The sequence below is a fragment of the Haliaeetus albicilla genome, chromosome 12, assembly GCF_947461875.1.
Source record: "Haliaeetus albicilla chromosome 12, bHalAlb1.1, whole genome shotgun sequence".
Classification (NCBI taxonomy): Eukaryota; Metazoa; Chordata; class Aves; order Accipitriformes; family Accipitridae; genus Haliaeetus; species Haliaeetus albicilla.
In genome coordinates, this window is record NC_091494.1 from 19167875 (window position 1) to 19181394 (window position 13520).

Genomic DNA, 13520 nt, shown 5'->3' on the forward strand with positions numbered 1-13520 from the left:
AGGGAAACTGCATTACTACCACTTTTCTTAAAATAATTTAAAGGTCTGCTCCACCACCATTTATTCACTTTCCCCGTCTTCCCTTACTACCTCCAAGCACAAAACACTGCGCAACTTGCTGATGGCTCTGCAGTCATCTCTTGCTACACACCTCTGACAGGCCTAGAAATCAAGTCTGCCTCCTCATTGTCCCCTTTGCTCTCTTCAGATTCCCATTCGTTTCACGGGATGCTCTCCTGGACAAAAGGCCTACTCAACTCACAAGTAATAGAAGTATTTTTTAGTCTTCCCTAGCTTTTAGAGACCTTGGGAGTGTGGCTCACCAAAGGCCTCCAACACACACAAGCTCTTCTCCATTAGCTAAGTTCTTCTTACGTTATGTTCCTAACAAGAATCTAAACTTGCCTTCCCAAAGAAAAAATCACCTCAAATTACCTCACAGAAGCCTCAGAGGAGTGCATATGCCACTGATGCATGCTGTCATTGCTTTTCCTCTGTAATGTAGACATTTGTAGAAATTCCTCACTGGCTACATATTGCCCAGCACAGACACCGAGTCTGGGCTGCAAAACTACACTCTCACATAAAAAAAACCAAGAAGAAATGGTGACAAGGTCTAGAAGAGGTTGCGTATATAGTAGGAAGAATTGAGAATGGGTTGGGATATCTTTGAGAAGAAGGACAGATGATTTTGCCTTTTTTTGCAGTAATGACATTCCTGCATGAAATTTCCCATTTTCTAAGGCCACACTTCACAGGGATACCAAACTCTCAGGGTTGGAAGAGACTGAGCCAAAATCCTTCAGGTACTTTAGATATTTGAGAACAACCCGCCACCAAAATTGAGAGTGCCCTAAATGAACTGGAATTCCTCAACTGGAGCAGAGTTACCATGGCAGCTACCAGGGTCTGTGCCGCAGGATGAGGCCAAGACAAAGGGAACGGCTAAACTAACCCCAAACAGCTAAATTGACTTTTAAATCTCTTTCCTGAGTTACATTGAATGCTCTTTAGCCTCTGAATCTGGCCCACATGTCTCCCAGCTGTATTCCCACTCACGACTTTACACACTACTTCTCTGCTCTCACCTTTGGTACAGCACTGAAAATCTATTTTGTTTCGGTGTTTCACCTGTATCCTTAGATCTGCTTCTCTCTAAACCCCATCACTGTACTGGTCATTGATATGCCCCTCTCCCAGCAGGACCAGTGTTTTTGCCTGTAGAACAAAGATCTCCGTAAGAACCACACCATCCCACACTTCAAGGCACTTGCATGAATCGGTGAAGCCAGGCTTCCTCTCCCCACTTTTGTTTTTTAATTATGTGTGGCCACTGCATGCAATTATGGCAACAATCTCCCTATGTCAAACCTGTATTTTTACAGAATGTAGCAGAGAATGAGATTGGGTATCAACATAATGCAAATGTCTTGCAGGCAGCATGCAGGTTTGTCAATATTGGCTTTGGACAGCGTATCTTAACTCTAACTGTGAACCATCTCTTTTTATCATTCAGAGAAGACCTTGATCACAGCTTCCATGAGAAATTCAGACAGGGTGAATGCCCAAAAAAAGCACAGCTTGTAAATTGATAAGAATGAAAAGAGAAATGGCATTTCCAAGAACATAACCTCCCAGCTACCTCACAGCTTGCTAGACCCTTAACCCTAACCCCTCCCCACAAATAGTTGAGAGCTGCCTGAAAAAGAGCCAATAAGGCAGCCAAAAAGCAAGATGTTCTTGCTTGGAAAAACACATTCTGGTGTTTAGGGTTGGCGTCTTGCTACCTTCTAATGGACCCCTTTTATGGCCTCAGCTGTTGACTTCACTGTTAAGAGTAGACAGACAAGGATGAACAGAAAAAAACCAGAGAAGTCCTAGCAACAGGAGGACAGAATATCAAGTCTATCCTGCAGTTACAATGCCTTCTCCATTTGAAAAGGCCAAGCCAGACATAAGAAACCAATACAGTGAGGTCACCTCCCAGCACCCCTGGAGTCAAACTCTGTGGGTCGTTTCCTTCACGCACTGCGTGACACTTGCACGTTGATTTATTTAAAACAAATGTAAAAACTTCTCTTTTTCAGTGAGGACAGTTAAGAACAATAAACAAGTAACGAATTCTTCCACCAGCAGTGGAATTAATGAGCCTGGTTTCCTACAGATATATTTCGGGTCACCCCTTCAGCTGCCAGTCTTCTCAATGACTTCTGTCTGTTAGGGCAACAGGCAGCATAGGCTGGGGCTAGTTTGAGTCAGCTACGTCTGTCTGACTGACAAATTGGCTGCTACCTCTTAGAAGAGGGCTTGGAAATCCTTTGGTAATGGTACTCAGCAAGGACTCTGTTCTCACAGTAGTTTTCACGAAACATAGAAGAACATACTATTTCTGAGACTCCTATCACTCTTCTAAGAACTTGCCAACAAGTTCAAAAGTTGTGGGAAAAAGAGCAAGGACTCAGTGACAGGTAACGTGACTGGAGATGCCTGAACTGACCAGAAAACAAGTATATTATTACACCTCAAGGCAGCATATGCCTCTGAAAGCATCAATGCAAAAGCTGGTAATTTGATAAAAAACTGCAGGCCTATCTTAAGACTACATGGTAACTTTCTTAATTCACATCTATTTAGAGATATGAACTCATACCTGCTGTTCCAGAAAGAAAATATGTACTTAGAAACAGCAAGTTCTGCTCAGTATGTTTAGCATCTATGAACACTGCTTAAGGTGCCCTGGTGAAATGAAAAGAGAATCAAAAATAGGTAGCTCTGGTGGTGACACGAAAGCTGTCCTTCCCTCCTTGAATTTACTCTTCATCATCTTTAGAGGAAATATCAACTAAAGGCAAATTCTAGGAAACATCCTGAAGACTGACGTTGCTTGGAAATTTCTCTGCCACATTGTAGTTTCTCTTCCTTCTCTTGAAGCTGTGCTCCACATGATGTAACCAAGCTTAATATAGTATTAAAAATTAAACATCGGAGACATTCACTTACAAGCAGTTATTCCAGCAAACATCTCAGCAAATCTAGGATCTCTCTCCTGGGAGAAGATAGCATCAGGCTTTTCCACAGACTTTCCACCCTCATGAACATTAGCTGGTATACTTGGAACAGGCACCTGTTGAGATACACAGAGGAAGGTAATTCCCTCCATCATATTGGACAAAAAGGAATTCCGGGACAGTCACAATGTATTTTTAATTTTGCTGAAATCTCCCATTGCTTTCTGTTTTAAAAGATCAGAGGCACAAAAATAAAAACTTGAGAAATTTCACCTGAGATAAGTCATAGGATGACAGCCCATCTCTTTGATGTACTTCAAGTTCTGCTTGCTGCTGCTGAAGTTGTCTGCAAGGGAGACAAAATGACTTCATTACGAAAACCAGTTAAGATACAAAAAGGAACAGACATGGTCTCCTATTTTATACTCTGAGTGAAATGTCTCTCAGATGATTTAGTAAATCCTTTCCTGCAAGATTCATGTGTTTTTATAGCTTTCTTGTTGAGAAAGCTTGCACCACAGGAATGTAACAGGGCACATGAAGAGTTCTGCTGTAATAGCACAGAAATGTAGGTGGGTAAGTAATGGAGGATGGAATACAACCTCTTTATAAACAATTTAAGGATTCACTACTAAGACACCAAGAATGTCTCCCTCATATTAATGATGAATATACCAGATCCCTTCACTGACTCTACTGAAGTAAACAGGAAACCTCCAGTAACATTAATGCAGAATTATGCCAGCCAATAAGAAAAAGTGATCAAAGCTCTGTCTGAATCATGTCAGACCAAATGGAACAACCTGTTGAGCTAGAAAGAACTGCATATAAATCCTTCTTTCTAATAAAACCCATTTAACTTGCTTTGGTTCTACTCTCCTCAGGATCCAAGTCCAGATTCTATTCAATTTTTGAAAGCTTTTAAGGCAGTGAATGTCCAGAAAGAAAGTGCTTGTGCTACTATATAAAATCAAGACATTACGGAAAATAAATCTGTGTTGACGAATGCTACAGAAAACACAAGTGTCCTTTTCACGCTAATCAGAACTGAACAAAAAATATCCGTTGTTTAAATGAGACAAAAATCACTGGAAGTAATAGCCTTAATCCAATTATATAAATTTAGGAAAAATTAAATGTGCAGCAGCAACAGAAAAATACTTCAAAAGAAACTGCCAGAGCTAATAAATGTTAGGGGCCATACGCCAGAATGAAGAATTCTAGTGTTGAAAACTCTGCAGATTCTTGAAATACACTTGATTTGTGTTTAGTGTCAGGCTCTGTTACTTAGCTATGACAATTAGCCAGTATCAACAGATAAAATTATTGGAAGTCATGAGAATTAACTGGCAGGTGACCTGTAGGAACAGCATGCAAGTGGTGGTAAGTCAGACATATTCACATTCTACATGTGCAAATATTGCCATTTATAAAAATGTACAGATCTTTTATAGAGTTGTAATATATCTAGCACAGTGATCTTCTGAATCCGTTTCTTCACTTGCTGTTTTTAATTCTGAAAGGACACAAATTCAAAGCACCTAATTTAAAAAAAAAAAAAAAAAAATTCAGAGACAGTTACATTAATTGTTGCTATTGGAAATTTTGAAGCTACTGCAACAAAACAACTTCTACACAAAAAGCCACTGTGCAGTACAGTTTATCGGAAATAAAACCCAATCCTTTTGAAATGAAAGGCAAAAGTGCTACTGATGCATTAAGACCAGAATTTTACCATTAAAATGTGAACTTCTGCTTTCTTGTTTGGACTTATACCATCCCCACACCAGGTCATTAGGAACCTCACTTGTCTGAGCATAGGTTTGTGAGATTGTTTGCAAACAAACCCAGCTTTGTCCCAACACTGAGCTGGGACGGCAGAGCACGAGAGCCACATGATCTTGCCAGCACAGTGCTGGGTTTGAGCTGCGCCCAGGCTGCAGCCTGAACAAGCAACAGCCCTGAAGAGCACGGCCACAGCATCACCTTCACTTCACAACTCGGTGTTGAAAGCAGCTTGCAGCCAACAGGCCAGCTGATACGCAGGCACAACAACTTGAGATTTCCCTGTAAAAAGGAAAGGTTCTGCCGTGGCCCTTGTCTGAAGAAGCATCACTGCCATGGAGAAGGCATAGTCTCTTGCTCTGGCATGGGCCAATACCATGAAGGGCACCAAACCAGTCCCTAGGGTGAAGCTGGGAGCTTGCTGGCATTGCAGCATCTCAGAGACTGCCTATGTAATGACAAAAAACCTCAGCAGCTGCAAAATTATCTAAAAGTTTGCTTTCCATCGCTTGATCACAATTAGCAAGATTAGCAAGAGGATGTGCAGGTAGCATACTATCTCTGTGAGGCTCTTTGCTCAGTTAGCAAAGAAAATATAAGCACCCGCAAATTATGCCAAAGCTCAGAGATTAGGATAAATTGGGACTGACAAGAAAGTAAGCTTGATACTTGCAAATGATACTTGACAGTGGTCACAGTTTCTGTATGCTTCTGGCCTCCTTCTGAAGGAAAAACCACCTAACGGACAGGAATTACATACCACGTGGGTTTTCCCCCAAAGAGACACTATAATGTGACGGGCGGTAATAGAAGAGATTTTGCAAAATAGCAAGATCATGAATTTGAAACTGGATAATTAGGATACGTTTTTCGCCACAGGCTTGAATTTTAGATTTTTATCCAAATCTTCTTTTAAATTTTGAACTAGATAGATCCGAATATCAAGGTACTGAGAGACAAACTTGCAGACAAAGTCAAATGACAAATTAGGCACAAAGTGATGGGAATGTGAGGGACCACTCAAACAAGCTACTGAAGTCAGTAACAGATTTTCTATCCCATGATGCTTTTCCAGAAGACACTTTGCTCAGACACTGGCTACTAGGCTGCATGGCAAATTGGAAAGAAATTCCTGACCTGCAACAAACAGAAGAGTAGAGTAGATGGCCAAAAGCCTTCTGCTAGCTTTATGGGGCAAAAACACATAGTACACAGAATCACTTTTGTGCTATGAGTAACATGCAAAATAAGTCAGTCCTCCAGGTCATTAGAGAGCCATGGATTTTCCACATTATTTTAGCCAACAGAAAATTCCTAAGAATTACCTCTGGAATGCAAAGAAATTCTTTGTTCGCAAGCTTAAAATGCATTCTTTTCCAACAGAACTATAGGAGGTAATTTAATCATGGCAAATCTATGGGGAAGTTTTTCTAAATACCACCCTGTGGACAATAAACACCCATTAAATCCTGTTGTTAACGTGAAAGCTAATTACACTGTTTCATTTGTTTTTATTACCAACAACTTGGTGCGTGTGTCAATAAACAGCACATTAGGTCTCTTCTGTTCTGTATAAAGTATGTTTTCTTGATTCAGCCATATACATACAAATGAGCCAAACAAAACAGCATACTTACTAGTTATTTGTTTTGTAGGCACTTCTAACTTAGTGCTCCTTCGCCCTTCTCTATCTTTCATCTCTAATACTCGTTAAGCTGCAGTACAATATAAATACCACATTGTGTTAACAGCACTGAACTTTGGGAACAACCTCCCAAATCCATTTCCTGTAAAACCCAAATACTTAAGTGTATCTTCACAGAACTCTGTGCAAGCTATGCTGCACTTCATTAAGACTGAAATGTGAAGCCAGGTTAGCATCTTCTGCTGCTGTTTGCTGCTACTGTATAAGTAGTTGAAATGATGCTCGCAGCCTGAAAGAAACTGTGCAGCAATTCATGGACCAGCTGACCAGGGAGAGCTGAGCGCGGCTGTTGTGGCTGCCTCAGACCTTGCCATCTAGCCAGCCCTTTTGACTGAACAGTCAACACATGCAGGTCCCTTCAGTCACCCAATTGCTGGATCACTTTTGTAAAGATGATACAGAACAAGAGCTTATTACCGGTTTGGACAAAACTCAAACTGCCTTCTGAATTTGAAACCAAAACCCGAACTATTCTTGGTGTCAATTTCAGTTTCACAGCTTCAAGGAGTAAATGAAAAAGAAATTTCCTGGCTCTACAGGATACCCAACATAGTGAGTAAAGTATTGTCAAGGTCAACAGAGGACTGCCTGTACTGCAGGAACGCCTGGCTCACCCACAGGTTCTGTATGAAACTGGGAAAGCCCCTTGGCTTGAACAAGGAATGGTTCAGCGAATCTGAAGGTTTTGATAGTTAATTCAAATTTACTTCAGTAAATGTATTTCGAGGAAAAGGGAAGATTCTGTGAAAGTTCCTTCGGCACTGGAGACATTTCAGCCAAATTAATCTCTATATGAACATGAAGTCACCTGTTTCTCTTCCAGGCATCAGAGTAACCAAAAAAGGATCTGAACTTCAAAATCAAGTCTCTATGGTGGGAGAGAAAAAAATATTACTGCATCCCTACCAAGCTATTTTTATGTAATACAGGCGCACGTGCTTCCTGTGTCTGGTTTGGACAAAAAGGGAGTAATAAAAGCCCTGGGGCTGCTGTTCTAAAATCCTCTTTCAGAATCTCTCAAAATCTCCCCCTTTTTAGCCTACAGTTTCAAAGTCACCCCTGTGAAAGGGTCTGTCTTACACTGGCCTTGAGGGATCAGATAGTCCACAGATAGCACTGGGATCATGAGAAAGTAAGTCGTTAGCATCACTACTGTAGACTGGAATTTTATCAGAATAGTTGATCTCTTTAGTATTTTGGCCCATGAGAATGCGAAACAGAAAGCATCTCTCCTACAAGCATGGGCTGATTCATCTGACAGGCTGCCTCCAGCAGTGACCTGTGCCAGCTCACTCTGAGACAAAAGTCTTGAGACTCAGGACAACTGTAGGATTCATAAATGCATGCAGTGCAGCATTGGACTTCGGGAATACAAAAACGAAACATCAAAATTTCCATAAAGGTCAGAAAAATATCTTTCTTCTAGATATACAAAGACTTTTATATAGTTTTATCTATCAACATGACAGATTAATTCATTCAAATGCTGCTCTATGTCTATGTTAAATAAACGCTGACCACAATAATTATTTCTTTTTGGAAATCGAACAGTCCCAACTACACAGGAAGATGTGGTCAAATGAGGGAACTCTTCTTTTCAGCCGAACCTAGCACAAATGCTAAACGTTAAATGCTTCATTTCTCCAGGAAGTTTCTCTTGGATGACTACACCCAAGTGAAACTGAGAGTAAGTTTTCTTTTCTTTTTTTTGCAAGGAACTAAGTGAACATTTGAACCTAATGTTTCGTTATCCTTCCGCATCAAAAGCAAGTTAGGAAAGTTGGCTGTTTGAAGCTCCAAAGGAGTATCTTTTAAAAAAAAAAAAAAAAAGAAAGAAAGAAAAAAAAACCCCAAACCAAACAAATCAAACAAACAACAACAAAAAATCAATTAATCCCTCCACAACTGGAACCACCACTGCCCTCTACAGTCTTTCGGGAAAATGCTGTTCACTGACCAAGGCAAAACAAGAGCTATTCTGTTAACAGACAGACACACCGACGTATGTACTGTGGCTTTAAAATATCTTAAGTTAAAAGCTGATTTAAACCTACAGCTTTTGGCAACGTTGCATTTACAATTTCGTGATGAATTTTTAACTGCCTCAAACCTGTATTTTATGGAGCTGGCTAGGTTACCACAGCGACAGAGAAATCAAAATCTGTCTCTGCAGAACTGCCTACAACTGCGCAGTGGAAGGCACCCCTGTTCGGTCTCCACGTGAAGCACTTTGCTGGACCCAGAGCATCTGATACTTCCACTGACATGTAAAAATGGCCACGTACACTGGGGTCAGTACCGAACATCTAGCCCCAGCAGGAGCTGAATGAGGAGGTGGAAATCAACAGTCACCATGACGTACAACTCTGCAAGGCATCTAGGAAATCAGAAGTCAAAACACGACCTCAAATGTAGGAAAAAAAAAAAAAGAAAAAAAAAGTAAAAATCCACAAACAGGCAGGAACAGCAGTATACTACAGCAGTCGTCCTTGGAAATCTGTCTGAGAAGTGGAACAAACGCGGAAAAAACAGAAAACAGTTTGAATAATGCATTCTTTCTACTATTCAAAAGCAGACATATAATGGGTTGTATCTTGCCATAAGACTAGAACATTTTCTACATGACAGAAAAGAGGGAACATCCTCTGTCAAAGTAGCAGCAGGCAACTTCCATATTAGGTCAACATCTCTGAGTTGTTATTCAAACCTAGCAAGAGAGATATAACAAGAGCCAGAAGCTGGCACAGTCCTATTCATCACAGTAAGTGCTGCCATGCCAAGCTGAACAGTATAGTGGAGGCTCAGAAAAAAACATTCCCAGAGTCAACACAACGTAAGTCTACAGCCCCACTTTTTGATCTGTGGACTCTTGGGAACAAAGCACAATTAAGCCAGCCTGGGACAGATTTCAGAAGTCACTTTTTATTTTGCAGGCCTGTTTTTGCATATACAAATTATCTGGAAAACAAATATGGGACAGCAGAAGTGTGGAAATATCTATTTTGATGCACAGTGCAGACAGGGGGATATTAGCTGTCTGATTTCAAGACACGTTTGCTCGTTTTCAGTGAGCTTAACTATTCAGCTGTTCAAGCCTGACTTTTTCAGTATGCAGAAAAAACTGAGCAAAACTATTGTGTTGCTGGGTTTCAAGTGAGTGAAAGCACAGCCCTTCTAGTCCAGGTGTGTGTCATGTCCAAAGGAGCAAGTCAAGGAACACGCAGAGACATTAGCTTTCTAAGTTGAATGCCAAAGCCCCAGGGGTTTGGTTTTGCAAGTGGAGCTCTCAGCATGCATCTCCACCAGTAGACTGCTCTTTCAGCATTTCCATTATACAGTCTAACAGGTTGAGATCTTAAAACCAGTAACTTCCTCTGAGCTAAAAACTTGGCAAAAAATCTTTGGTCAGACCAGAAGCAGATTTTGTTTTAGAAATAGGTTAAGTTTATATTGGAAAGAAGAAATATTTATAACCCCCACACACACTATAAAGTAATGGCTTTATCAAGGCCAGATTAGCTTCTGCAGTTACTGGCTTAGAACTCGGGAGGCTCTAAAAGCACCTCTGCTCAGTCACACAGTGATGAACCTCCACCATACTCCTACGGTGACCTCCTCTTAAGAGGTCCAATGACAGATTTTTGAAAATATTAACTCAAAGACAGGATGATTTAATTTCCCTCTTAAGATAAGGGGTTGGATCTGTCCCCATACTTGGGGATATTCCACTAGATCTTAACTGAGTATCAGGAACCCTTCCCACTGAAGCCTACTAGGAAATCATTTTGCCAGCTTTCATAGGCTGTAAGAGTACACACAGCTCAAGGAGAAGATGCCCAGGACTACGGAATGGTAACGATCACAATGCACATGGACACGCAATTTTCTCTTTGGCTTAGGAATCAGGCTAACCTTCCTCCAATATCAGCTGGGCAGCTGGTCTGCTGCTGGAAGCTCTGTGCTAGTTTAAGGCAGCCTGGACTGAGATCAATGGGCTTGTCTACTGACATAACAGATAAGTGACGTTTCTCCCCCAGTGCAGCCAGGCCCTGGAAGCATCACAGGATAATGACACAGAGAAACAGCTATGCTGTGAGAGCTCATGATGCAGAAAACCCCTGTTACAGACTGTGCTGTTATAGAGAAACAAATGTAGCTAGAAACAGGCTACCAAAAAATTGGAACGTGCTTTACAGCAAAAAGCAATGCTTAAATTCTTTCAAAACCACATACACAAGCATCTGGAAAGGCACATACTTTACATTAGTGTTGGTGCAGATGATGTATTCAATCTCATCGGAATAAGGATTCTGAAACGTGAAGCTGCTGGTTCTGATCAGCATCCATTCCCGGTTTTTGGTACGAAAACGATACATCACAGACAGGACTTGTCCTTTCAGTTTTACAACCTGCAAAGCCATTTGGAGAGGTTAATAAAAGGAGATTGCTACCTGCTGTGCAAATGAGTAGTAAACAGCAATAACTGGTATGTTTTAAACTTGAATTACAGAATGCTATGGACACTGCAGGGAGATTCTTAATTTGAAGAGAATAAGCAAAATCTGATTCATGTTTGCGGCTATTTCCTTCAGAATGAAACCCTCATGCTTTGTTGTATAAAATGCCATTTTCCAGCTTGCATATAAGAAGAATACAGATTCAGGACAACCAACAGGTTGTGCTGTTATCCCAGCAGGGAAGCTTTAAGAAGGTTTTATGTGGAACGTTTATTGAGAGATTGACAGAAACCAAACTGAGGATCTTTTAAAGGTTTATATGCAAAATATAAACCAAATATTGCTGCTGAAGCAAAAGGCCACAAGAAAAAACATTTTTAGGTTAACCATCTGCTTTTCTGCTTGGATACCTAGCTACACAATTCATATACGTGATATACCAAATCACACATCAGCATCAAAATTTAGGATAATACTTAGGAAAAACTGCTTTTTTTAGAAACCATACATGGTTGTTTTGTGTTTTTTTCCCCAACACATTTTAAGTCCATCTATGATGGCAAAGTACTAACAAGAAACACTTGCTTCTGGCTTTCAAAACAAGAAAGAGTGAGCCAGCCTTTGAATGGAGAGAACACCAATAAGCCACTGTCCATTTTAATAGTATTAATGAAAACTGAGCAAAAATTCTTTGCTTGGGCAGCCTATTTGTTTATGACTAAGAATTCAAATGTCTGGCAATACTCAGTTCAAATTCTGTCTTTGGTAGCTGAAGTTTTGTTGGAAGTCAATAGTTGGCATCAAGTGAGAAGTAAGAAGCAGCCAGCGAAAGAAGTACGCTCAAAACAATATTGCACACTTGGCACTGTAACTGCATTTTATGCGTTATCTAACAATCTTGGTTTAAGTCAGAAGAAAACTTATATGGTTTTAAGTCATTCAGCTGGCACTTACCTGGGCTATCTGTGTTTATTTTTTATTGCTTTTCCACCAAGTTATCTCAGGGTGCCTCAGGGAAGGAAAGGGAAGGTCTACTGCAAGTAAGTGCCACATCTCGTTGTGGATTCTTAATCCTTATCCACTGGAATTTATTTTTTATTAGCTATCTGCAGCCTGTATTCTCTAAAAGTAGAAAACCCAGTATTTACTCTCTGTCTTTATCAACAACCAATTGGATTAGGAAAAATGCTCCAATCCTGTTTTTTTCCAAAGGTCTGCACTTCAAATCAATCAATTGGATACAGGATTAAATGGAATGAATGCAAACAGAAGACACAAAAAGCTTTAGCAATGCCCAGAAAAGTTCAAAATAATACTGAGGTAAATGTCTTTTGGGTTGTTTTTTTTTAAAATGCTTTTGTAGTTTGAGTTCAGTGAGCGACATTCTTTTATCAGCAATTTTCTACTACCACACCCAGGGTAAAAAAACACAGAGCCTGTGTAAAAGTGTCCAATCTGAATAGCATCCTACTGGATATCAAATAGCTGTATTCTGGATCCTTTGATATTAAACTCTATTTGTTGATCTTGGCCTTAAGACTATCTTATTCTGGCCTGATTTTCCCACCCTGATGAATGAATTTATCTTCCCAAGGAAGTAAAAGCTTTGAGATGGATACTGGCAATTGACCAAAACCTGCAAAACCCTCCCTCCCTCCCTCCTCTGTTATGCACAAACCTGGTTCTGATACTGTCAGCAAATTAGAAATGTCATTTTCAGAGGGTTTTAGGGGAAAAAAAAAAAAAAAGAGAGCTTATTGGAAATCACAGTTACCTTTTTAATGAAAAGATTTCTGAGGCCAAACTAACAATAATAAAACAAACCACAGTGATCTATTGTCCTGAAGTCTGAATTAAGAAAACACTAATTCTGTAATAATACATAAAGCATATAGAGATTGCTGGTGGGAAAATCCTGAACATCTTGAAACAGCGCACACAAACAAGACAGCATAAAAAATTTCAAACCTAATGTTTAATCTTTAGTTTTTTACATTCTTTGGAAATAAAAACCACCTGGTGCACAGCTTAACTGTTTACTTCAGTCTTTTATTGCATGGTTGAAATAACAGCTCCAATCACACTGCTACTGTACTGAACAAAAATATACTGAAAAAGGAATTGCCTACTAAAGAAACAGCACAATATTTTCATAGATTGGACACAGGTCAAGTGAACAGAAACTTTCACTTCTAATCTGCATTTTTTTCTGCTGTCTTTTTGTATGACCTTAAGCAAATCATGTAGGTCCCTGCTCCAGCAAATCATTTATGCACATGCCTAACAGTGAGTATGACAGCAAAGTCCCCAGCAGCTGAGTTCAGGGATACACCAGCAGCCTCCCATGGCCTGATCTCACTCTCGGTGAACACAGCGAGGACCAAGTCATTAACGTGAATGTTAGTTGGCCAGCCCTTCTGAGCCCCAGGCAATCACTTCAGAGACGAATGTTTGAAGTGTTATTATCCAGCAGCTCTCTGTTGTTGTGTCTTGGATAAATTAGTGGAACCAATCATTTGGGCATTCGTGAAAAACAATGTATGCGTTCTCGCTGCTCTTCCTGCA

At 40.2% G+C, this 13520-nt stretch overlaps 1 protein-coding gene across 14 annotated transcripts in view; it reads right to left on the minus strand.

Annotated features, from left to right (window-relative positions):
- The window catches only part of ARNT2 (aryl hydrocarbon receptor nuclear translocator 2), a 133274-nt gene that overhangs the window by 16300 nt on the left and 103454 nt on the right, over positions 1–13520 (minus strand). For all 14 annotated transcript variants that reach the window (XM_069798414.1, XM_069798412.1, XM_069798410.1 and 11 more), the window contains 3 exons: positions 10756–10907; positions 3282–3354; positions 3001–3124 (listed from right to left, as the gene is read on the minus strand). In XM_069798414.1, the coding sequence (XP_069654515.1) occupies positions 3001–3124; positions 3282–3354; positions 10756–10907 (349 nt within the window). The remainder of the gene's footprint in view (positions 1–3000; positions 3125–3281; positions 3355–10755; positions 10908–13520) is intronic.